Source organism: Mastigoproctus giganteus, chromosome 7, assembly GCF_048544385.1.
Source record: "Mastigoproctus giganteus isolate SK-2022 chromosome 7, ASM4854438v1, whole genome shotgun sequence".
In the NCBI taxonomy this organism is placed as follows: Eukaryota; Metazoa; Arthropoda; class Arachnida; order Uropygi; family Thelyphonidae; genus Mastigoproctus; species Mastigoproctus giganteus.
Window position 1 is genome coordinate 137814529 of NC_143581.1, and position 27326 is coordinate 137841854.

General features: G+C 37.4%; 2 protein-coding genes across 4 annotated transcripts in view; one reads left to right on the plus strand and one right to left on the minus strand.

Moving 5' to 3' along the window:
* Window positions 1-11573, minus strand: part of Pdk1 (Phosphoinositide-dependent kinase 1) — a 595617-nt gene extending 584044 nt beyond the window's left edge. The window contains exon 1 of the mRNA XM_090377106.1: window positions 11478-11573. Coding sequence (XP_090233232.1) covers window positions 11478-11501 — 24 coding nt within the window. The 5' untranslated portion in view covers window positions 11502-11573. The remainder of the gene's footprint in view (window positions 1-11477) is intronic.
* A 61-nt stretch (window positions 11574-11634) lies between these two features.
* AIMP2 (aaRS-interacting multifunctional protein 2) overlaps window positions 11635-27326 on the plus strand; it is a 127760-nt gene continuing 112068 nt past the window's right edge. For 2 of the 3 annotated variants that reach the window (XM_090377109.1, XM_090377108.1), the window contains exon 1: window positions 11635-12063. In XM_090377109.1, the coding sequence (XP_090233235.1) occupies window positions 11962-12063 (102 nt within the window). In that variant the 5' untranslated portion in view covers window positions 11635-11961. The remainder of the gene's footprint in view (window positions 12064-27326) is intronic. The other variant, XM_090377107.1, reaches the window with a different exon arrangement.

Consider the following 27326-nt stretch of genomic DNA (forward strand, 5'->3'; position numbering starts at 1 on the left):
TCTTTTCCTTGGTCGGATTACTGTTTCAAAACTTCTTTATGTTAACTCAGATCGTGTCAGTGAAATTATTCTTTCAGGAATGGAATGCTTTAACCCAAACTGCACTTCAAAAATCTCATCCTTTATCTAAACCTTGGTTTTCCAATAAATGTGCTAAGGCTGTTCAAGAGAAGAACGTTGCATATAATTGGCTTGTTTCTAATTCTTCAGTTTCATTTTCTGCCTGCACCAAAGCTCGCAACAATTGTAAAGCACTTATTAATCAGTCCAAACTAGAGTTTGAACAGGCTAAGAGTAGAAAACTTGTTACTTGCCCTAATGGTAGCCGAGCATTCTGGTCTCTTGCCAAAGCTATTGGCCGCAACTTTTGCCCATCTCTGCTCCCACCTCTGTCCAAACCACATGGTTCTGTTGTCACTTCGGCCAAGGATAAAGCTGACCTGCTAGCATCCCATTGTTTTTCCAACTCATGTATTAATGATCTTGGTAAAACACCTCCCACCATTCCCAACACACTCGGCCCCTCCGTAGCTAGGTGGGCAGGAGCAGCAGTGCGCAGCACACGCTTCTTGATTAGACTGGGGTTCGAGCCTGTGACCACCAAATACAGAGGATGCGGAAAGGTCAGGGAATAACCACCGCATATCCCCGGAGCAATATGGCCTTAGTTGCTAATGCTCCTAAAAACCAAACAACAACGATAACCCAACACGCTCCATTCAATGCCTCCTGTAGTCTTCCGTCTAAAGGATGTCAGAAGGATTTTGACGAATCTTGATGCTAAGAAAGCTCCAGGTCCCGATGGTATTTCTCCACTTGTTCTCCAAACCTGAGCTCCTAAACTTACTCCTGTTCTTTGCCGTCCTTTTTCACTTTCGTATTCCAAAGGTGCTTTTCCTTCTGCTTGGAAATTTTCTCATATCGAGCCAGTTCCTAAAAAGGTGACAAATCCCTTCCATAAAATTATCGTCCCATTGCAATTACTTCCACTCTTTCTAAAGTAATGGAGAAATCAATTAACCACCAACTCTTAAACTACCTAGAAACCTTCCGTCTGATCAACGATCGCCAGTATGGATTCCGTCAGTGTCGATCCACTGGTGATATTCTGGCTTATGTTACCCATTTATGGACTAATTCAATGGACAAGTTTGGTGAAATTCAAGCAGTTGCTCTTGACATCTCAAAAGCTTTCGATCGTGTTTGGTATAAAGGTCTTCTAAACAAGCTTCCATCTTATTGTTTGCCAACTGTTTTTAGTAATTGGTTATCCAGTTTTCTTTCTGATCGCTCACTGAGGGTGATGGTAGATGGCTCTCTGTCTTCTAACTTCTCCACTAATGCCAGTGTCCCACAAGGTAGTTCTTTCCCCCACTCTTTTCCTCTTATATATATTAATGACCTTCTTCCATTGACTGGAAATCCTATCCATAGTGTTGCCTATGGTAGCACATTGCATTCCGCTTTCCATTTTGTGAAACCTTGTCCTGCTCAATCAGCTTCAACTTCTCGAAAATCTGCTACCAATTCCTTAAATGCTGATCTACAGGTAATTCTCCAGTGGGGCAAAGACAAATTAGTTGATTTCAATCCTTCTAAAACTCAGTCTTGTCTTATATCTCGCAAAAAGAATTCTTCTGCTCCTATGCTTATCTTTGGTGACACTCCAATTTCTAGGCAAAATAATAATATCTCTCTCTCTCTTTTGGGGATTACCCTGACTTTTAATCTCTCTTGGCACAAGCACATTACAAATATTGCTTCCTCTGCATCTAAAAAACTTGGTTTTCTCTTTCGCTCTCAGCGTTACTTTTCTTCCAAACAGCTGTTCACTCTTTACAAATCACAAATCCACCCTACCATGGAATATTGTTCCCACATCTGTGGCAGTGCCCCCAAAACCTCTCTCAGCCTTCTTGATTCCATTCAGAAGAGGGCAGTTAGGTTAATTAATGACTGATCTCTAACAGAGTCTCTCCACTCACTGTCTCATACATGTACTGTTTTTGCTGCATGCCTCTTCTACAGATATTTCCATGGGCACTTCTTCTGAATTGGCTTCTATAATTCCTGTTCTCTTTTTCAAAACAGTCCAAATACATGCCGCCACCAGCCAACATCCATTTACTGTCCAACTTCAAACTCACAGAACCAACTTTTCATCTTCCTCATTTATTCATTCAACTGCCATTTTATGGAACAACCTTCCTTCATACATATTTCCTGAAAATTAGTCTACAAAAGTTCAAGTCCAATGTCAACAAATATCTTCTTTAGCCTTCTCAACCTCCAACCCAAGCACAATACTAAGTACTATAGGATCTAATACCACTCGCATTTGGGGTTTACATAAAAAAAAAAAAAAAAATTGTTAATTTACAACCTGGCCAATACATTGCCTGCATTTATGACAATAATTGGTGGATTGGAAATATTTATGATATTTCATTTGAAGAACATGATGTATTGGTAAATTTCATGCATCTTCACAGAGCAGCTCACTCATTTCACTGGCCTGCTAGACAAGATGTCTGGTGTATTCCTGAACAACAAATTATTGCCAATCTTCCAGTTCCAAAAACAACAACAATGGGATGACAATACAGCTTCCCTGAAGTTGTAATATCAACCATCAATGAAAATTTCCGGTCCATTATGAAGTGATTCAATATCTTCACACTCACTTGCTTATTTCCAATTGTATTGTGTTTTAAATTAATTTTGTTGCAGTTATAACTTCTTTCAAGCTTAGAAACCAATAGAACATCATCATCTTTATGCTTGGAATCCTGAATAAAGACCACTTTTCAGGCTAGGGAACTTGCACTAAAGAAACCCATGCAATTTCTTTTCTTGCCATTTGCACCCCCATTGTAAAAAATACAGATCTTTTTGTGCATTGGCAATATATCCTTTCTCCTTAAACTAAAGGGAAGAGTAATTGCAGAAAATTTCACTCTTGTAAATACAATAGTTCTGTCCTTATTGAGATGTGAAATTTCATCAAATAAGTATGCAAATATTATATAGGAAATATAAAATGTTTAAGGCCATTTTTTAGGCCTTAAGTAGCAAGATACAAAACCCATGATTCTTGCTGCTTAAAACCTGCTCTTTCCACTAGTGGCAAAAACGAGAGAATTGAAGGTGTTCTACATTAAGATATTTGCCCCTAAAGATAGGTCAAATTTTGAGTCCATCTTTGAAAGAAAATATCTCAGCCAGCAAACAAGTATAAGAGCTCCTATTTAGTTAGGCTGAATTCATGCAGATGTTAAATGGAATGCCCAAAAAAGGTGCCAAAGTTTTTTTTTTTCTAGAGTTATGACTTTCAAAAGTCTTGCTTAAATTTGTTGTGACAAATTTTTGGTGCCAGTTTTAGACTGCATTGTAAAAAATTAAGGTTTTTGGGCCTGGACACCAAAAGTTTTGCATTCTCTGCCAAAAGTTAACTAGGTATACCAAGTTTCAGAGCACTACCTCTCAATGTTGTGCAACATCCTCATCATCATCATCGTTCTGCTATTCCACGGGTCAACGTATGAAGCCTCACCACCACCATGCTCTGTCTACTTCTCTCTGTCGTTGATTTCACTCCAATTTCCTCCTCTCTTAATGACATCAATCTTTATCATGTCCTGCCATCTCATTCTTGGTATCCCCGTTGGTCTTTTGTCCCTTAATTGTAAATCAAATCTTGGCAAGCCCCTCTCATTCATCCTCTTGACATGTCCAAACCATTTCAAATGGGACCTTTCAATCCTATTCAGGTTTTAAACCTGAATTCTCTCTCTAATCCCATCATTCCTGATTTTGTGGCATCTTCTCTTTCTGGCTATGCTCCTCACAAATCTCATTTCTGTCCCCTGAATTCTGCTTTCATCCTTTTTTCCTCATAGTCCAAGTTTCAGATGCATATGTCAGAATTGGTACGTAATAGGCCTGATATATAGCCTTCTTACACGTTCCTGTTCCAGATCAGATCTCTTGTCTGCCTATAGAAATTCCCACCCACTTGTATCCTTCTACTTATTTCTTTGTCTATTACTCCAGTCTTTGTAATGGTGCTTCCTAGATACTTGAAGTTGTTAACCATTTTTAGCTGTTTCCCTTCCACTGTAATGTATCCATCAAGCTCGCCACTCCTCTTTAGAACCATTACTTCACTCTTCTCCTGACTGAAAACCAGTCTAAATTCATTGGTCATACTAGCCCATATATCAACTTGCTGTTGTACTTGTTCCCTACTCTCTCTCTCTCTCTCTCTCTCTCTCTCCAAGTTGTTCCACCAATCTACATTGCACATCATTCATGACAGCTATGATCAGTAGTTGTGACAGGATGCCTCCTTGCCTCAAACATGATGTTATTTCGAAGCTCTCCGTCAACCCCACCACTGTTCTTACTTTGCTCACTGTATTGGTGCATATATTCTCAATTCTCTCCACAAGATGTTACTCTATCCCCAAGTTTCTAAAAACCTCCCGCACTTTCTCTCTCTCTCTTTAGAGCATCAAACGCTTTCTTTATATCCAAAAATTCCATCCATAATTCTTTATTGTGGTCATAACACTTTTCCATCAGTTGCTGATGCAGAAAATTAGATCCACCATTAATCTGCCAGGCCTAAAGTCGTACTGTTCCTAGGCTATCCTATTTTCAATCGTTCCTCTTATCTTCCGCTCTAACACTCTCTCATACAGCTTATTCACATGTGATGTCAGTGTGATGCCTCTATAATTGTAACACTTTTTCCTGTTCCCCTTCTTGAACAACGGGATGATCAAACCTTCTTTCCAGTCCTTCAGCACCAATCTCTTATCCCAGATTTTAATGAACAGTCTGTATGTCCACACCATCCCTGCCTCACCTGTAGCCTTCCTCCATTTATTTCATCCATACCAGCAGACTTACCTGTCTTGATGTATTTCCATGCCCGCACTACATCATTCCACGTCAAGTCTGTCTGCTCTCTCTCCATATCTTCACTTTCATCTCCTCTTTTATGATCAACCTGCCTTTGTCCCTTTTGCTGGCTGTCCTGCACGTTCAACAGATTTTCAAAATACTTCTTCGTATTTGCTCTGTTCACCATCTCTTCTTTTCCTCACCATACCATACAGTGTCTTTTTATTACCGTCAATATCTTGTCGTAGAGTTTCACTCCATTCTTCCAACCACAATCTTCTTTCCTCGTTAACTATCCTCTTGACCTCTCTCTTCATGGTTTCATATCTCTCTTTATTTTCGTATTTCTGTTCTGAAAGTAGGTCCTGAATGCATTATTCTTGATTTTCACAGCCTCTCTCATCCTATCATTCCACCATGGGTTTCTTTCCATCTCCTTCTATTGCTTGTCCTTCCACAAACCTGCTCTGTCAGTCCTACTATACAGTCTTTGAATGCTTTCCATTCTGATTCCATGCTGTTCACCATTGTTTTAGGTACTTCCTGAACTGTTCTCTGAACACTGCCCCTTTTTCCTCTTCTTTCAACTTTCATACCCGTAGTTTTCTTTCTCTTATTATTTTGATCCTCTTCAATTTAGGGAATCTTAAAATTCCGATAGCTAACATGTGATCACTACCCAAATAGACACTAGGAATGACCTTGACATCCACTAGTCTCCTGTGTCGCTCTTTATCCACCAACAGTAACACTTAAAACTTTGAAAATATTTTGTGATTTACTCCACGTAACACAAGTGACCTCCACAAAAAACGTGCTAGTGCCTCAAGCATACTATATTTTGAACTGAATTTTTGCACAGCTTCTTTGGAAACCTGTTTAAACATCTACACCAAGTTTCAACAAAAATTGAAGATGGCTGAACAGGGACTATCTTCAAAATTAGGCCACTTGACATGGAATCACCCATACAGAACATGTGAAAATAAATGCATTCTGTATGCATTTATTTTCACTTGCTAAAGAAGGGGTTCGTTACCCTGAAAGCTACTTGCATTAATCTTAACTTACTTATTAAAATCAAATCTAGTTACTGTTTCCACTAGATGTATTACTCTCTTAAATCATGGAATCCAGTACCACAGCCCATTCTCCTTTAACAATATTGTAATTGTTCTGTTAAATGCGCACAAAAAATTTTTCTTGAATTTCATAGTATATCTTTGAAACTTCAGGTATTAGTGTAAGAAAGGCCCCGGCATGGTTACTAAATAGTCAAATACAATATTTGATAGTAGATATAAAAAAAATAAAATTTTCTGTTTATACTCCAGGACGACCAAACGGTCAGAGGAGTTCATAAGATAGACAGAATACAAGAAACAGCACCATATTAAGCAGTCACGGGCTTGAACACCGGTCACTCAAGGCATGTGTATTTATGCACCCGTGCACCCAGTGGTGAGCTATAGTAGGCTCGCATGGGCTCACGAGAGCCCATTGTTATTTTTTTTTTAAATTTGCGAGCCCATTGTTGAGACGATCATTTATTTTACAAATGAAATCCTAAATGCGCAATTATTGAGTATCCAGAGCCGAAACTACGGTGGGGCGAGGGGAGCCCATTCCCAGCATTTTAAAATTGCTTCATTTTTGATTTAATTAGTCGGACCTCTGTTTAACGAACTTCTTTATAGCAAATTTTTTTTGATTCCCCCTTGGTAATTACATTTAAAATAGTTTCTGTTGAACGAAGAAAATTTCCATGTAACGAGCGGATTAGGAGAGAGAACTTTTTATGCATTGTTCTCACCTCTGGCCTTTAGGCAATTTAGATAATTAGGAAGTGCAAATTGAGGGTGAAAGGGATTACCGTTCCACAATTTAGTAGTGTCCATAAAACCTATGCAGGCACATACTGAGAAGTTGCGCTAGTCAATATGCTTTCCACAGTCAGTCAGCAGATTAAGAAGATTCCGACACGGATAATAGCCCCTGGTCAACCTACATTGTGGTTCCCCTTTACTCGGCCAAACGGGAGTATGTTTTTCGGAGAAGTGAGTGATCCTTCCCTTCCAGTTAATTTCTCCTGTCTATGTTTACATGGTCACAGTAGCTGAATATCCGAGTGATTCCGACATTTTGCACAGTATTCAAAGAACTAGTGATAGTAGCAATGAAGGGGGGGGTTGAGGCAACTAAGATATATAAACTTTACGAAGATGAAATATTGGAAGATTTTGAAACTTCGTCGAGCCCTTCACTCTGTAGAAAATGTTCTAAAATATAACGGCATACAGGCAATAATTTAAAAAAAAAAACTATATCACCAATCTCCAAAAAACTAGCTCAAATTAAGGATGATTGCTAAAGAACTTGATGTGGAAACTATAAAGATCGGTGGTGTGTTCGGGCTACGATCAGCAGCTTTTAGCTTGCTGACGGCAATTGTGGGTTGGAGGAATTCCCGCTTTGTTCAAACATTTTGAACAGAAGTTAAATATTCCGGATTATTAAATCAACCTTTAATTTGGAATTTCTTAACAATTCAGCACTAACGATCGACATCCTGCAGGTGCTCTCTTACCTTTCAGAAGCTTTACAGAATCACAATGGTAAAAGCATATAAATTAATTATTCGAACTATCAGTGCTATTGCTAATTTGAAAAATTCTGAAGCTAAAATTGAGAACATGTTGAAGTGGAAAGAATTTGAAGGAATCAAAATCTAAAGTAAAAAAATTATCTTGTGACAAGTTATTAAAGGCATTGTTTTATGCTTAAAGGATAAGTTATTAATGCAACAGGGCAATTTTAAATTAAATAAAGAAAATAACGATACCATTGAAAGAAATTTGAAACATATGCTACCCGAAATCTTGGAATGTGAAAGAACTTTCGTCTCGGTGGGAAACGAAAGTTAAATCTCTTATTCGGTGAAAACCGAATAAGAGATTTAAGTTTTCTGATAAAATATGAAATAAAAATTAATGATTTTAGAGATTTTGTCGAAGACAGTTTAAATTTAAAATTGAGTGAAATTCCCTTTACAATTAATAAAGCCACAAAATATCTTTGAAACCATTGCGATTAGCAGTGCTGAAGCTGATTTCAGCTTTCAGCGTAATGAATAATATTGTGACAATTAAACACGTTGCAGATTATGATGAGCATACATCTAAATAGAAAACCATTGCTTCTATTTGATCCAGATCGTTACATCAAATCATTCCATTGTAATAATCGCTCAGCTACTGAGCAAAGCAGAAGATCGATCAGAAATATTAATAAAGAAGTAAATTCTATATGGCAATTTTTAGAATAATTTTTTCTTGAATATTTGTGAAATATTTTTTTTCATGTAATCTGTGATTTTTTGTGTTTCTAGAAAGTTTGTTGTTGTTGTTTTGGTTTTTAGGAGCATTAGCAACTAAGGCCATATTGCTCCGGGATATGCGGTGGTCATCCCTGATCTTTCCACCTCTTCCGTATTTGGTGGTGACGGGCTCAAACCCCGGTCTAATCAAGAAGCATGTGATACGCACTACTGCTCCTTCCCACCTGGCTACGGAGGCGCCTAGAAAGTCTGTTTTTTATGTAATATTTGTTTTTATATTGTGGAATGTTTTTGTGATGGTTTTTATGTTATTTGTGATATGGGAAATATTTCATGTTATTTTTTATTCTCAATATTAAAATTTTATCATGAAAAAAATGTATCCATCAGTGGCGTAGCTACCATGTAGGCAGGCAAGGCCTCCGGGCCCGGCGTCTTTGGCTGTCTCCTGTTTTTGCAATTTTCGCTAATTAAGTAGGGGCTCGAACATGCTCTTTGCCTCCGGGCCCAAAAAAGGGTAACTACGCTACTGGTATCCATTATAAAAATTGGACGAATAAAAAAGTTGCGCATGTGTCGAGCACGCGGAGTAGATGGTTTATGCGAAACATCCTTCACGTTTCTTTTAGGCATTTTGATTTGTATGTATCGATTATGAAATAAAAGAGCTTTCTTATTGTAAATATTTTATTGATCATTCAAAGATTTTCATAATTTCTGGAAGACAACATACAATGGATTTAGGATAACTAAAGTAAGAGATGTGTACTTGCGAGTGCAACGTATCTAAATAGCTCTGTAAAATAGCACCGATTGATGTACCGATCTTGTAGTTGAAGCGACATAAGCAGCTGTTAGGGGCACCTAACAATGGAATGTAACGAAAATGCGAGACGAAAAAATAAATTGTTGACAAATATTTGTATTGTTACAATCATACTTACTGCAGTAGTAACTTCAGCAAGCATGATCGTGACGTCATGGTATTCAAAAATTCTAAAAAGTTAGAACTCCAGACACTGTCGTATCTAGTTACCATCGTAAGGCGAAGCATGTCGACCAGGTTTTTAAGTTTTTTTTTTTAGATAGACCTAGGAACGTTTTACACATTCACTTATACGCATGGTTAAGGGGGTAATAAGTCGCATCTGTCCAACCACCCTCCTAAATCCGCCACTGACTCAAGATATAATACCAGTCACGAAAAATGCGTCACATGCTCTAATCACACTACTAGTAGTGCGAGCGTGCGAAGCACCTCTAGTAGAAGCCACGGATGACGTCATTTCTGTGACCGATCAAATTTATTCGGTAGAAAGTCGGAAAAACTGCGAGCCCATCGTTAAAATATTCAGAGCTCACCACTGCGTGCGCCTGACCACTAGGCTACGGCGGCCTTGAGGCGTGATAAATGCTTGGGGGGACCAACTTTGTAACTTGAAATAGTAACATCATAACAGGCTACAACTTGTCACAAATGTTCAGGTACTCATCTACGTGTAGTGACAAAAGAATCAACTGTTTATCTGCAGTCAGTCTGAATTAGGACACATTGACTATGTTTTGTGCATTTTTTTTTTTACATTTTAAAATGTGATAAGTTTTATTGAGCAGCAAATTCAAATCAAATTCTGTTTAAAATCAGAAAAAAGTGTAAAAAAACCCACTAAATGTTAAAAACAACTTTCAGAGAAGCTGCTGTATGTCATTTGAAGACTTTTCAGTGGTTCACAAAACAAAATTTAACGAGGGCCGTTTGTCTGAGATGATCCTTGCTGTGGCCACCTTTCAACTTCAAAAACCAATGATTAAATAACTTGTGTTCATGATCAGATCAAGAATGATTGACAGTCAACTACAGGCCTTGAATGGGTTGAGCACGCTGAATTCTGATGGGATTCTTCCACTTGTTCAGATTACGAACCTAAGGGGGCATAAATTGAAATTGAGGACGGACAGATATAGAATAGACGTGCGGAAATTTGCCTTTAGCCAGCAGGTGGTTAATTGCTGGAACAAACTTCCATCTGTCGTTGTGGAAGTTGATAGGTTAAAAAAATTTAAGGAGGAACTGGACAAATATTTAGAGGGGATTGTTTTGTAATTTTTTTTTTTTTTTTTTTTGGCTGATGCTGCATAAGCTCATGCACTTGCTTTCTTGCATCACATGCCACTACTACTACAGTAAAGTTGCTAGTGAAATTGGTATTTCTTATGGAGCATATCAATAAATTTTAAGGTTTGGGAATGCAATGCATTTCAGCAAATTTTTCTCTCTATGTTCAGTTGGGAGGTCACTACCAATCACAGAGTTCTTGTATGTTAGAATATTTGTCAAGAGGCTGCTGAACCACATTTTGGTTTTCTCATCATTAATGGTGATTAATCATGGAAATCCTGCAAATAAAGGTCCGCTCGGTTCAATGGAAGACTGTCTTCCCCAAAAAAGCAAAACAATCTTGATGAAATGTGAAGATCATCCTTATTGTATTTTTATAAATTGTAGGCGTTGTTCATTATGAATTGTACTGTATTCATAAGTTAAATAGTGAATGAGAATCATGACAAAGTCCTGTACACCGAAACTCTCCATTTAAGAATTTATTGAAAAGCACTCTATCACTGTGTTCCCATCTACCATACTCATCAAATTTATTTTCGTGATTTTAGATTTGATTTGAAAAGATATGTTTTTTTTTTTTTTTTGTTGTTGTTGCCAAGCTTAAAGCCAAAAATTTACAATGACCAGAAATTACTCACTACGCTATTCTGAAATTATTAGCAATACCATAAGATGCGTACCAAGAATATTTCCGGAAGTGTCAGAATCGGTATACACTGTCAAAGAAAAGATAGTTCAATCCCAGAACTTTTTGTTAACAACTCGCAAGCCACAACTGAAAATGCAACAGTAAGGCAGAAATGAGAGGGCTCAGTTGAACTTAAAAAGAAGTTCGCCAAACATTTTACTTGATGTTACTTGCATATGATGCAAGAAAGCATCACATGCAATAATTCTGTTATTATCCATTAAAATAAAATATTTAGTGAAATTATTGGTGCGCTAATATTCCTGTACTGATGAAAGCAAATACAAAAATCTAGAAACTGTGAAACCGCTACCGGTATTCTCAAGCTTGACAGAATTTACTCTATTAGCGTTTCTTATAAGTACTGATTGAAATAGGGAAAAAAATTATACACATATAGGCTTTAGTACATCCATACTCACTACTTCTCCCTTTATGGCATTCATAATGGTATAACTTTGAAATCAAAAAGAAATAATAATTCTTATTACAACACAGCACGCAGCCATCGCGAAAGCATTAAAGCACTACTCTCGTTCACATTGTTGGAAGTTGAAAATGACGCAGTAATGAGATGTATAGTTTTTAACTCATGCGATGAATTTGAAGTTACTGAATCGAAGTACTGTATTTATCAGATTATCCCCAGATAAAAAAAAAAAAAACCGAAAAGTTACTACAATAGAAATGTTTAATTCTAAGATAACGATAATTACTGTTTAGAGTATGGTTCTTTGCTACTCCCGGTTTTTGAACGCTATCACTGCTTATTTATGTACTCTCTCCAACAAGTTTCATAAATTGGTGTTATGATCTAGTTTGTATTTCTTATTAGCTAAAGAAATAGTCGTCTTTACTCAATTTTTTCCTGTTTATACGTTTACCTCTGGTAATAAATTATTTAGAATGTATGAAATAAAACCTATTTATGAAAGCAGTGAAAGAGTTGAGGTACCTAGATCAATGTATAATATGGAATGGATTTATGTAGACAATGATTTAAAGTTGGTAAGTTTTTTTTTTTTATTTCTTTCGTAAGTCATTCAGATCAGTTTGATTTTGTGAATACTTGGCTTTTTTTGTTTGTTTTTTCTTCATCCCCCCCCCTTAAAAATACAACCTTTTGTTTACTCCCGCAGCGGTTCATTGCTGAAGCACAGCTTTTAAAAACAGTAAACTCTTTTAAATCCAGAAACCTAGGAATCGAGAAGTTCCAGATTTTAAAATTTCCCAGATTTTAAAGCGGTATGTGCTTCTAAAATACTTTAAAAATTTCCAGAGGTATGTGCTTCCAAAATCTTCTTTTTAAAAATTTTACAGAGAAAGGTATGTGCTTCTGCAATCCTCTTTTGAAATTTAACATTAGCATTAATAGACACATATGATGCAACAAAGCAAGTTTATAAAGCATCAGCCAAAAAAAAAAAAAAAAAAAAAAAACCTTCCGTTTCACCCATTTATTCACTCCAAAAGTTTGTCTAGTTCAGCCTTGAATTAATCTAAGCTGTCAACTTCTGCAATGACAGATGGAAGTTTCTTTCAACAATCAATAACCTGCTGGTTAAAGGCAAATTTCTGCACATATATTTTACAATTGTTTTTCCTCGATTTGTATTTATGCCCCCTCAGGTACAGAATCTGAGCAAAAGGAAGCATCCCATCAGCATTGATCTTGCTCAAGCCATTCAAGGCCTTATACACCTCCAGGTGTTTCGTCTCCAGACTCTGAAATTTGCAGAACTTAAGCCGTTCTTGATAACAGCAACCCCTTGTTCCACTTACTAATCTTGTTTCCCTGCTCTGTACTCGTTCCAGCAGCTCTACACCTTTACTAAAATGAGGCCTCCAGACCTGTATGCAGTACTCAAGGTGTGCCCTGACCATAGCCTTATACAAGAGGATAATCACCTCCTTATCCCTGCTAGCAAAATTTTTATATAACATTGACAAGACCCCAAAAAGGCTACTCTTGCAGCCTTTTTGCACTGCTCAGAAAACTTCATATCTGACTGCACAATTACCCCCAGTCTTTTTCATTCTCCACTACCCTGAGTGTAGTACCACATAGTTGGTGTATAGCAGCTGGGGTTACTGTTACCCATATGCAGCACTTTGCATTTGTCAATGCCAAACTTCAGTTACCACCTCTCAGCCCATCTGCTCAACTTTTCTAGATCCTGTTGCAGTAGCGTACTGTCCTTACTGTCATTAACAACCCTACCATCCTTCGTATCGTCTGATGTACCTTCATCGATATGATTGATAAATACAGAAAACAGCAATGGGCCCAACACAGATCCCTGGGGAACTCGGCTAATAACATTAGTCCATGAACAGCTGTGTCCATTGATTACCACTCTCTGTCTTCTCCCACTCAACCATCCTTTTATCCATTGTAACAACTTACGACTAATGCCATACTGCTGCAACTTGTACAGTAGTCTTCCATGTGCAATGGTATCAAAAGCTTTCCTAAAATTCAAGTATATGTTATCAAAATTATTTTTTGCATTCAGTTTGTGACCACATCATAGTATCCAATCAAATTGGTCAGGTAAGATTTCCCCTTAACAAAACCGTGCTGTGTCTAAAGTGCTTTCATTCCAGGGAAAATCCCCCTTTCAATTTTATGCAGTAGGGTATATGCTTCCAAAATGAGCTAAAATTTACTTATGGGTACACTCTCCAGACTGTCTGCGATACAGCAGTGATTGAAGGGTAGAGACTCCACCCACTCACTCACTGCCTCTCCCCTCTTCTCTTCGCCTGCACATTATGTGGGAGACAGCAATTCCTTTCTCCCCTCGGTTATACTCTAGAATATAAGTATACTTTCGTACTTCGGCAAGAAAGAGAAAATGGAGGCAGTGATTGGCAAGTGAAGGAATCCCCCACTCACTGCTTCCCCCTTTTTCTTGCTTGCATGTTACACGTGGATGTTACGGGACAACACAATATGTCAGCCTAAAGGAAGAAAAAGAAACAGCAATAGAGAGCAAATAATAGGTTAAAACAAAATGGGAATTTTTAAAAACAAGTAGCAAAAATTAACACCAGACACAACTGCTCACACTTCTCGCCAACATTATTGGACGATTTCAAGTGCATTAACAATGAGAATTGCTCGTGCACTTCAACAAAAATGCTTTTTTTTTTTTTCAATTTTTGGGGACGATTGAACATAACTTAACAATTTACGTGCATTAAAAATGTCAGCTGCGGCCAACTACCGGTTTTTTGCTTGAATCCCTCTGGAAGTTGCGTAAAAACGTAACCTTTTTTTCACTGAACAAAAATGACTACTTGAATACAAAGAAAACTCACTTCATCAGTCCTGGCTTGCCTGCCAGTACACTTCACGAATTCCATTGAAGAAAGCCATCGTTATGTCACTGTTGCCAGAGTGCTAGGCTGCCACATGAACTCTGCGAGCTAGGAGTCGAACTGACCGTTGATTCTTCTTGATGGCAGTTGCCATTTAATAGCACTCCACGAACCCTCTATACTATACAGCAGCAGAGAAATATATCCAATAGCAGCTCAATATCAATAGCAAACAATGCGAGGAAACACAACTAACTAATGAAAAGAATAAGAGCATGGGGCAGCACAGAAAAATATCCAACAGCACAATGGCAATGACTTCACAACAATGAAACACATGCAAATGATAATTTCGCATTTCCCTCTAAATCAGAAGTAAATTTACATCCAATCAAACAACCAGAAAAGCAAATTGCGTTCACAGAACTTGACCAGATGATCACTCTGCTCTTCAGCCATGCCTGCAATGCGGTAAAAAGGGGTGCTCATAAACTAGAGTATAATCTCTCCCTCTGCTCCTCGCCTGCACTATCGGCTATATGGAAACAAATTTACTTACAGGTGCACTCTCCAGAATGTTGGCTATATGGCAACCATCCCCAGTCACGTGACACCTCATTGAAGGGTTTAAAAAAAAAGGGCTGCGTAATTAGAAATACACAAGATTTTTCCCCTTGTTTTGAGCTGATTGATAATGGGGTGTGCCCCCCACAAAAATGGGAGTCAGGGGTTAGCAGCTCCAACAAAAATTTTTTGAAAAAAGCATTTCTGTTGACGTGTATCACCAATTTTCATTGTTAATGCTTGTGAAATCATCTAGTAATGTACAGGCAAGAGTAATCGGTGGTTGCATGTGATCTGAATTTTTGAAACTTGCTTTTAAAAAAATTGCAGTTTGGCCATACTTTCTTCTTCATTGTGATGTTACGTGACATATTGTGATCCTGAATAACATGCGTATTTGCTACTTGATTTTTAAAAATACTGCCCGTTTGCTGTTCATTTTTTTGTCATTCAGCTCTGACATATTGTAATGTCACGTCACATCTGCCTGTAACATGCAGTTGAGGAGAAAAGGGGAAAAGCAGTGAGTGGGTGGAGTCACCACCCATCAATCACTGCTTTCCCTCCTCTTCTCCTCGCCATCATTTTGGAGGGTGCACCTATCTCTAAATTTTCCCCAAAATCTTTTAAAATTTTTGGAATTGAGAGAGAAATGTGCTTCTCGAAAACTTCTTGAGTTAGTCACTTCACTTCTAATTACAGCTATTTTTCTCAGTTCACATCCTTCAAGCAACCTTCTGTTCATCACGTAGCCTTTCCCTGTAGCTTGTCACGTAACGTGAGGGATACCGAATACTAAATTTCAGCCTTTCAAACTGCCAAATCATACAATCACTGCAGCTAAAAAATTCAAATCGTCAAGAAACCACATAAACACCAACAAAACAAACAAAAACAATTACCTGATCAGTTAAAAGCCCTTAACCACTGGCCTCGCCTGCCTGCTTATAAATTTCATTTACAGCATTAATTAATAAACAGCATTAATTACAGCATTAATTAATACACGTTGTCAAGTTGCTACTGCCAGAATAACTGTGCCTCCATATATATTGTGAGGTAAGAGTCAAACTGATCATTTAATAGCACTCAATGTACCCTCAGTACTGTTGGTGTTATCCCCCATTTTCAAGATAGCTGAATATTCACCTTCATACTCCACTCAGCCATATTCTTACAACCTTCTTTTTCAAAAAGACAACATTTTAGCAGTCACTTGCTCCAATAGGGTTGAACAAACATAAGGAAGCAAAGAAGTCACAGCAGCAGAAAATAAACCAACTGAATGAAAACTCACTCCAGGATCACAAAAAAAAACACATGAAACTATGACAAAGACAAACTCACAAATTTACCGCTAAACTTACAAGCATACTATAAAATAATCAAAAACGCAAATAACACAAACTATGCAATCCCAATAACACTGGTTTACAATGTATCTGGGGTTTGAGTAAAAGTATGTGGCAGTTATTTATGCATGTTTACTGATTACTAAACCGAAGTCTGTTTGTTTCTATCACGTAAAGATTTTTCACAATTCATTAACAAAATATTACCTAGGTATTATACGCAAATGTGTACATAACTATAGTTTCTGCAATGGTTTACAAGTTTTATACCCCTATATTCGTAATCAGTATCAAATATTTGCCTCAAATAAACATTGTGCATGTTTAACCCATAACTACACACACACTGCAAGGTCATATTGCAAGGTAGCTGACCTTGCAGTATGACCTAGATGCTCCCCCAGCCCGTCTGTAATTCCCAGAATTTTATTTTCCGAGTGGAGTCTGGGACACTCCTGTGTGTAGTTATGGGTTAAACTTGTCTGAGCATGCACTCACTTGTTTGTACAGTCCACTCAACCACAGAGCCTATATAAGTGGCACATCTCTTATGCGGTCACAGCACTCCTGTAAAAACCATCGTGAGCTCTCATTGTGTGTTAGTTTTCTTTTAGTATGGCAACCAGAAAGTGTATAAACAGTCCTGACATATTTTGTTACATATGTGGTTGTTTTGCTCCTGCAAAGAAGAGGCAAAATATTACTGATTTTGTAAAAAAAAAAAAAAAAAAACCCAAACCCCCGCTTTTGTGGCCATACATTACTAGACTATTTTACAAGCATTAACAATGAGAAACATAATTGCTCATGCACATCAACACAAATCACTTTTTTTCTTTTCTTTTCGCAGACACCTAATATTAACAACTCATACAATTACTGCAAAAAAAATCAGATCGTCAAGAAACTACTTGAAAACAAAAAAAACTCGCCTCATCAGTCCTCGCATGTATTCCGAAGCTATCAAATTCACACTCGTACACCATTCAATTACAGTCTGACATCCATCCATCCATCCATCCTTTTGCAAAACGTGAACGCGGAATAACAATAACACAAAATAACAGAGGGCAGCAGAGTAGCACAACGACAACTAAACAACAGCACGATAATTTCACATTTCCCACTAGAATCCAATCAAAAAATCATAGATATGCATTCTAGGTATCAGCGACATTGGGGAAAAGCAGTGAATGGGAGGAGTCTCCACAAGTCAATTGCTGCCTTCCTTTCCCTCTCGCCAGTAGTCTGGAGTGCACAAACAGCAAGTCATGTAGTTTCACGTTTAGTTGTCCATGTGCCCCAGTAAATGCATTTTAGCCCAAAAAAATCACGGCAGCAGGACAAAGAAACAAAAGTAACCAAAGAAAAACTAACAAACTTACCACTACACTAGCATACTACTAAATAAACAAAAACAAACTATGCATTCCCAATAGCATTAGCATTAGCAGAGGCATATGATGCAAGAAAGCAAGCTTATTCAGCATCAGCCAAAAAAAAAAAAAAAAACAACCACTACTCCCATTTCACCCCTCCGTTCGTTCGAAATACCTGTCCAGCTGAGCCTTAAATTTGTTTAGGCTATCAACTTCAACAACAAGCGATGGGAGTCTATTCCACAAACCAACTGCCCGCTGGCTAAAGGCAAATTTCCGCACATCTATCCGACATCCCTCCTTCCTCAATTTGAATTTATGCCCTCTCAGGTGATTATTCTGAGCAAGAGGAAGAATCCCATCGGCATTGAGCATGCTCAAGCCATTCAAAGCCTTATACACCTCTATCAGATCACCTCGCCGATGCCTAGTCTCCAGGCTCTGTAATTTGCAAAACTTAAGCCTTTCTTCATAAGAGCAACCCTTTGTTCCATTCACTAATCTTGTTGCCCTTCTCTGTACTCGATCCAGCAGCTCTACATCCTTCTTGAAATGAGGCCTCCAGACCTGTATACAGTGCTGAAGGTGTGGCCTGACCAATGCCTTATACAAGGGAATAATCACATCCCTGTCCCTGCTAGAAAAATTCCTGTATATCATTGACAAGACACCATGAGCTACTCTTTGCAGCTCATCTGCACTGCTCAGAGAACTTCATATCTGCCTGCACAATTACCCCCAGGTCCTTTTCATTCTTTACCACTGTCAGCGTAGTACCACAGAGTTGATACGTTGATCTGGGGTTACTGTTTCCCATATGTAGTACTTTACATTTGTCAATGTTAAACTTCATTTGCCACCTCTCAGCCCATCTGCTCAACCTTTCCAGATCCTGTTGCAGCAACATAGTATCAGTAGTGTCCTTAACAACCCTGTCAACCTTGGTATCGTCTGCAAACTTGGACATTAAGCCTGATACACCATCATCAATATCATTTATAAATACAGAAAACAACAATGGACCCAACACTGAACCCTGAGGAACTCCACTAATAACATTAGTCCACGTTGAGCAGTGTCCATTGATTACCACTCTCTGTCTTCTGCCACTCAACCATCCCTTTATCCATAGCAGCAATTTGCCTCCAATGCCACACTTCTCCAATTTGTGCAGCAGTCTTCCATGCGCAACAGTATCAAAAGCCTTTCTAAGATCCAAATATATAATATCAAAGTTATTCCCTGCATCCAGTTCTTTTGTTACTACATCATAGTATCCAATCAAATTGGTCAGACAAGACCTGCCCTTAACAAAACCATGCTGTGTCTGAGTTATAACTGAATTCGTGTCCAGATGATCCTGCAGTGCTTCTTTAACCAGTGTCTCCATTAATTTTCCTGGAACTGAAGTTAAACTAACAGGTCTATAATTACTTGTCAGCCTTTGATCCTCCTTTGTGAATTGGGGTTACATTTGCACATCTCCAGTCCATGGGTACCTCCCCTGAGTCCAAAGAAGCTCTCATAATTATGGCTAGGGGGTTGCTTACTTCCTTTGCTGCCTCCTTTAATATAACTGGATAGATCCCATCCACCCCGGGTGCCTTTTTTATGTTTATCCTCAACAATTTCTCCTCCACTTTCCTCTCAGTTATTAGAAAATCATCTAGCTCACTGCCAATGTTTACTTCACCTACAACATTCCCCTTCCTGAATAACTCCTCATGTGTGAATGTAGATGCAAAATACTCGTTTAGATTGTTAGCCACCTGAGCTGGATCCTCAACTGTTGAACCATCAACATCCAGTGGACCAATCTGATTCATCGCTTTCCTTCTTGAGTTTAAATAGGTAAAGAACTCTTTTCTGTTTTTCTTTGCATCCTTTGCCAAGGATTTCTCATAATCTGCCTTCGCCTGCCTAATCTCCTTTGTGACTTGGTTACAGACCAACTTATATCTATCATAGGCTTCCATGTCACCCATTAATTTGTATGTATCCCATGCATTTTTCTTCTCTGCCATATGTCTCATTAGTTCATCTGACAACCATTTAGGCCTGAACCTTGAACAATATTTCTTGGTTGGTATGTAAAGCCTGGTAGCTTCCAAGATTAGTTCCTTGAATGCTTCCCATTTTGAATTTGCTGTTGGTAACATCATCAGTTGGTCCCACTGTATAGAATTTTAAATACTGTCTCAGACCATCATAGTGGCCTTTACGAAAGCAAAAACCCTTCCCTTTACCTCTGATGGTAGTTACCTCCTTTAGTAAATCCCACTTCAGCACACTGTGATCACTGCCACCCAGTGGTTCCTTTATCTGCAGATTCCTAATGCATGAAGAATCACTACTGATAATCAGATCAAGAGTATTACTCCCTCTAGTTGCCTCCCGAACATGCTGGTGTAGAGAACAATCATCCAATAAATCCACAAAAGCCTTGCTAGTGTGTGAGTGACCAACCCACAAATTCCAGTCAATATCTGGGAAATTAAAATCCCCCATTATAAGACTCTCTGATTTACTGGCCCATTCTATTTCCCTGTACAGTATCTTATTATACTCATCAGAGTCATTAGGCCTATAGCACACTCCTACTCTCAATTTAGATTTTCCTATGCTTATGTCACACCAAACTGACTCGACACTGCCCTGTCCATCAATGTCGACTGGCTTCACTTCCTTGGATTTTATGTGGTTTTTTAACTAATAGCATAATTGTACTCCCCAAATTCCAGTTCTGCATTCCTTATATCTGTGTGACACCACGTCTCTGATATCCCAACAATATCTGCCTTTGGTATTTTGAGCAATACCTCAAATTCATCAAATTTATTTACTAAACTCCTAGCATTGGTGTACACGCAAGTATACAAGCACCTGTTTCTATTCTTAGCTACCCTAACACAACCCATGTGTTTACTTGTACCGCAGTGACTTCCAGCAGTCTCTGAAATATCCTGCATCTTGTTTTTCAGGCTTCTGCTCATTCCAATAGAAGCAGTGCAAGAATCTCTTTCACCTCTGCCAGTGGCTAATGTTAATCCATTAGTCTTTGTCTCCCCCAAGCTAGCAGTTTTCCGACCCACCTAACACTGCCTCGATAGCATCAGCAAATATTCTTGCACCCTTTCTATTTAAGTGTATCCCATCCCTGTAGAAGCAATCTCTCCTGTTAACAAGTACATTCCAGGCTGAAAAAAATTCTACCCCTTGAGCCTTGCACAATCTTTCCAGGGCTGAATTGATCGACAAGGCTCTCGTCATATACTCCCTCCTATCGTGTCTGGCCAGAATTGCAGACACTTTCAAATTCAACCCTACTTCACGGCTTTTTTTCAACAGTGACCTGTACTTGTTAAGTAATTCCGCTGGTCTCCTACTCTTAATATCATTTGTGCCAACGTGTACAACTATATCACCTTTTGTGCCCTTAAAAGATGATATCTGCTCTACAACGTCATCAACCTTTGCCCCTGGCAGACATACCCTGGTCTTGTTCCACCTATCCTTTTTACAAAGCATGTTCCCCGTTTCCCTGACAATAGAGTCACCAACAACTACTAGTTCCTGTGGGACCAGCGCATTCTGCCTTGGGGGCTGCCTCTGTGTTGCAAGATGACCAAGTGCAAGCTCTGGCGTTGATGTGGGCAGCTGAGAGCTTGATGGGCCCCTCAATTTATTTCCTTCGAGGGCATCCACCCTGTCCTTCAAGGTCTCATATAGGCCCATAACAACGCCGAGTTTTCGCCTAATTTCCTTGCACTCCTTGCATCGTGCACACACAAAGACATCCCCCATGGCAGTATCATATCCCGTACCCGATTGCTCCGCAAACATCAAGCAAACAGTGCATCTTAAAAGGCTGTGATTCAGAGGGCAACTGCCTCCCTCAGTTCTCCCCTGAGTCACATCACTCCCATTATCTTGAGCCTTTTGCTTTGCTGCTCTGGTAAGAGTCATGATTTCGATTTAAATGTCAATAAAATTACAATTCCAGAACAAAATTAAAACCTTAAACTTGTATCTTAACCCAGTTATAACGCTATATTTATTTTTCAGTATCGAGTGTTATCTACGAGTTCCCTTTATATAACTTCCGTATCAAGTATGTATTAATTATTTGTTACGTTTGTACTCTAAGTCGTTATAGATATATATATATAGTTAAAAGTACAATTTAATTGACAATGAAGTTTAACAAGATTAATAGATCTACTGATTAATTGAGAATATTATATTATGCACTATACTATACAAAGCTAATAACCTGACAATCAGAGAACAACAGAGCAAACACATCACATAACTTTTTATTAATCAAGTGACATTTCTCTGTAACGTACAAACTGATAATTTAAAATGAAATCCTATCAAAAAACCCACACTCCTTTTTCTTGAATCCGTCCCAAATTAATGTTGTAAACCAAGGGTCTCCAAACTTTTAGAGAAGTGGGCCACGTGAATTTTTGGAATATTTGATGGGCTGGAGAAACTTCCTAATTACTGAAAATTACATTCTCTGCATAATATTAATTTTATGCAGAGAAAAAAATTTTTTATGCCTACCTATATCTACAGATTCAAAAATAAATCAATGTATATGTAATATAAAATATACCAGTTTGTTTGTATTAAATTTTAATTATTACTTCTTTATTGTACTAATCACAAAAATAGTTGGTAATACAACAAAATTATAATTAATGTGATGAATATGGTTGTAAAGTGTGACTAAGTTTCGTAATATTTGGTTTTAAAGTACTAGTTCCAATTCTTAAAAAGTCATGTAAATGTGGGTCAGTTAGACTTGATCATATTTTTCATTTTACATATTTCATTTTTGAAAAGGTCTGCTCACATATACATGTACTTCTGAAAATTGATGTAAACTTTCTTGCAAAATTTTTAATTTTTGGAAAATCTTACTCAGATAATGTTAAATAAATTTAATTAGATTTTAATTTTTAATTATTGTCATCATTGCGTCATTAGATTGAACATCTACTAACTCTAATTGTAAATTTTCATCAACATCACTGAATTACGTAAAATGAATTTTAAAAAGTTCAAACACCTTTGAATTATTTTTAAAATCAGAAAATCTAGCCACAAAATTTTCCTGCAACAAAGTAATGTTTTGAAAAGAATTTTCAGTTGAAAAATTAACTATGCATATTTTTAGCTAAATTATCGCAATATGGAAAATTTGAAAAATTATTCCGAATCAGTTTAATTTTAAATAACTTCAGTTTTGCTTCAAATACTTTGACACTATAATCAGTGGTGAGCTATAGTGGGCTCATGAGAGCCCATTGTTGAAGCGATTATTTATTTTACAAAAATGAAATCCTGAATTTAATTATTGATATCTAGAGCCGGAACTACGGTAGGGCAAGCGAGGCCCCATCCCCAGCATTTTAATCAATCAGTTATGTATTTTAAAATTGCTTCATTTTTGAGTTAATGACACTTGCTCATAGCGAATTTTTTTTTAATTCCCTTTGGTTTCTACCGAAACATTTAAAATAATTTTGTAGAACGAACGGATTACGATAGACATCTTTGTGCACATTGTCCTCACCTCTGGCCTTTAAGTAATTAGAAAGCGTGAATTAAGGGTGAAAGGGATTACCGTCACACAACATTAATGGTGTCCGTAAAACCTATGCAGCCACATTCCGAGAAGTTGCACTAGTTAATATGCTTTCAACAGCCAGTCAGAGGATTAAGAAGATTCCCGACACGGATAATAGCCTCTGGTCAAGCTGTGGTTCCCCTTTATGCCGACAAGAAGTCATGTTTTTCAGAGAAATGTGTGATCCACGCGTTTCAGTAAATTTCTCCTATCTATGTTTACATAGTCACAGTAGTTGAATATCTGAGTAATTCTGACATTTTGCACAATATTCAAAGAACTAGTGACAGTAGCAACTTCGGGCAGGATGGATGAGGCAACTAAGATATTAAGTACACTTTCCGAAGATGAAATGCTGGCAGATTTTGAAACCGTGACGAGGCTTTCACTGTGAAGAAAATATTCTAAAATATAATGGCATACAGGCAATAATTAAAAAAAACAAAACAAGAAGTCATGTTTTTTGGAGAAGTGAGTGATCCATGTGTTTCAGTAAATTTCTCCTGTCTATGGTCGCAGTAGTTGAAATCTGAGTGATTCCGACATTTTGCACAATATTCAAAGAACTAGTGACAGTAGCAACATCGAGCGGGGGAGATGAGGCAACTAAGATATTAAGTAAACTTTCCGAAGATGAAACATTAGCAAATTTGGAAACCGTGTCGAGGCTTTCACTGTGAAGTAAATGTTCTAAAATATAATGGCATACAGGCAATAATTAAAAAAAAAAAAAAAACTGTATCACCAATCTCCAAAAAACCAGCGCGAGTTAAGGATGATTGCTAAAGAACTTGATGTGGAAACTATAAAGATCGGTCGTGTATTCGGGCCACAGTGGGCAACTTGTAGCTTACAGACAGCAGTTGAGGGTTGGAGGAATTATCCCGCTTTGTTCAAACATTTTGAATCAGAAAGTTAATTAAATATTCGGGATTATTAAATCGACTTTTTAATCTGGAATTTCTTAACGATTAGCACTAATTATTAGTATTAATGATCGACATCCTGCAGGAGCTCTCTTACCTTTCAGAAGCTTTACAGAATCACTATGGTAAAAGCAGATAAATTAATTATTCTTACTATCAATGCTATTGCTAATTTTAAAAATTCTGAAGGAAATTATGAAGCTAAAATTGAAGTTGAAAGAATTTGAAGGAATCGAAAGTAAGAACATATTTAAAAAATTATCTTGTGACACGTTATTAAGGATAAGTTATTAATGCAACAGAGTAATTTTAAATTAAATAAAGAAAATAATAATACTATTGACTATGAGGAATTGAAAGAAATTTTAAACATATGCTACCTGGAATCATGGAATATGAAAGAACTCATCTTGGTGGCAAGACGATGAAAAACGAATGTGAAATTTATTTAAGGCCATATTGCCATTTTCTGATGAAATATGAAATAAAAATTAACTATTTTAGAGATTTTGTCGAAGACAGTTTATCTTTAAAACAGAGTGAATTTCCCTCTTCAATTAAGAAAGCCAGAAATATCTTTGAAACCATTGCGATTTATACAAAATTAAATAATATTGTATAAATGAATAAATAATGTTGACAATTGAACACATTGTAGATTATGTTGACCATACATCTAAATGGGCCAACCGGACTAGCCAGGTGGGTAAAGTGGCTGCCTGGCAACCCGAAGGTTGCGGGTTCGAATCCCGCTTTGGGCTTGGATCACAGTAAAATGCAAAAACTTTGGGAGGGGCATTATGGCCACAGAAGCTAAATGGAAAACCATTGGTTCAATTTGATCTGGATTGTTACCTCAAATCATTCCTCTGTAATCATCACTCACTCAGCTATTGAGCAAAGCAGATCAACAACAAATATTAATAAAGAAGTAAATTGTATATGGCAATTTTTAGAATAAATTTTTCTGGAATATTTGTATAATAATTTTTTTTATGTAATTGTGATTATTGTCTACCTTTTCTAGAAGTTTATTTTTCATGTAATTTTTTTTTTTTTTTTTTTTTTTAACCCCAAACACGAAAGGTATCAAAACCTATAGTACTTAGTATCGTGCATGGGTTGAAGGAGAAGTATGGAGGGAGGGGGATGCCGGAAACTTTGCTCTAGAGACTAAACATGGGTTTCACCACTTCAAGCCTCCAATAAGCAAAGTGGTGGTATTTCACCGGTTGATGAAAGTCATCTACCACTTACAATGTAATATTTGTTTTATATTATAGAATTTTTGTGATATGGGAAATATTTCGTGTTATTTTTTATTCGTGTTATTAAAATTTTATCGAAAAAAATGTATCCATTATATTTCCCTAGTTGTAAAAAAAAAAAGAAAGATGAATAAAATAAAAAAGTGGCGTGTGTGCTGAGCATGCGTGGCAGATGGTGTTATGTGGAACATCCTTTGTGTTTCTTTTAGGTATTTTGATTTGGATATTGATTACAAAATAATAGAGCTTTGTATTGTAAATATTTTATTGAATATTTGCAAATTTTTATAATTTCTGGAAGATAAGATACAATGGATTTATGATAACTAAAGTAATTAATGTGTACCTACAATTTCAACATATCTAAATGTCTAGAAAACAGCGTTGATTGAAGTACCGACCTTGTAGTTGAAACGACATATGCAGCTGTTTGGACACCTAACAATGGAATGTTACGAAAATGTGAGGCAAAAAAATAGCGTTAACAAATATTTGTATTGTTGCAGTCATTCTTATTTCAGGAAGTATGATTGTGACGTTATACTATTAAAATAATCAAAAAAGTTAGAACTTGAGATACTACCATATCCAGGTATCATTGCATGATGACCTGGTAATCGTGCCCCCCCCCCCAGGTACCAGGGGGCATGGTGACCAGGCTGACTCGAGATATCATACCGGTCACGAAAAATGCGTCACGCTTTCTAATCACACTAGTGAGTGCTCAGCACAGCCTAGTAGTGTGAATGTGGGAAGCGCCTCTGGCAGAATCCTCCCATGGATGACGTCACTCCTGTGACGTCATCCGCAGCAGGAACCCCCAAGGATGTTTCACATCAAAGTCAGCAAAACTGCGAGCTCATTGTTAAAATATTCACAACTCACCACTAACTATAATACAATTCATTGACAAGTTTGTTGCGTCCTGAATTTTCTTAATATTTCATATTAAGAAAATTCAGGACTCATTTTTCACACATCTGTTAAAAAGACAAGGTTCCACAGCCATTTGAGATCTGAAAGTTCTGGAACAGGTTTCAGTTTTTCGTTCATAAATAGATCTATTTCGATCCTCAGTTCAAAAAATCGCTTCAACATGTTATTGCCACTCAACCATCATACTTCAGTGTGGTACAACAAATCGCCATATTCAGCCTCAATAGTTTCAAGAAAATTTTTGAATTGCCAACGATTCAGACCAGTCTTGCGAATAAAATTTACTGTTGATGTTACAGTTGGCATGACTGGATCTGTGCCCAAAAATTTTCTACACAAAGACTGCTGGTGAACTATACCTATCTCTCAAGATATTTATGAAGCCGACCCATGAACCCAATTTTAGTACCAATCATATTTTTAGTGCTATCTGTTGTAACCGCTGATAACAAATCCTGTTTAATTTGAGCCCATCAGTTGCTTCTGATACGCTCAAAAATAATATATTTTCAGCCGTTATATCTTTCAAGTGTTTTTTTTAATGTAACTAGCTTTTCAGTTGCTGCAAAATTTTGATTTACACCTTGAATAAAAATTAGTAATTGAACTGTATGGCTTGTATCTTCACTCTCATCAATTGCTGTTGAAAAATGTTTGAATTCACAAACTTTTTCTACAACTTGATTTTGAACATCGGCTCCTAAATCTTCAATTCTTCTCGTTATAGTTGATGAAGATAAGCTTACAGATGCAAAATTCTGTACTTACTCAAGACATACTTCTGCAATTGCCAAACAAATTCATTTTACAAATTCTCCACCTGTAAATGCCTTTCCTGCTTCGGCAATGATTTGGGAGGCTCAAAAATTCGATTTAACTTC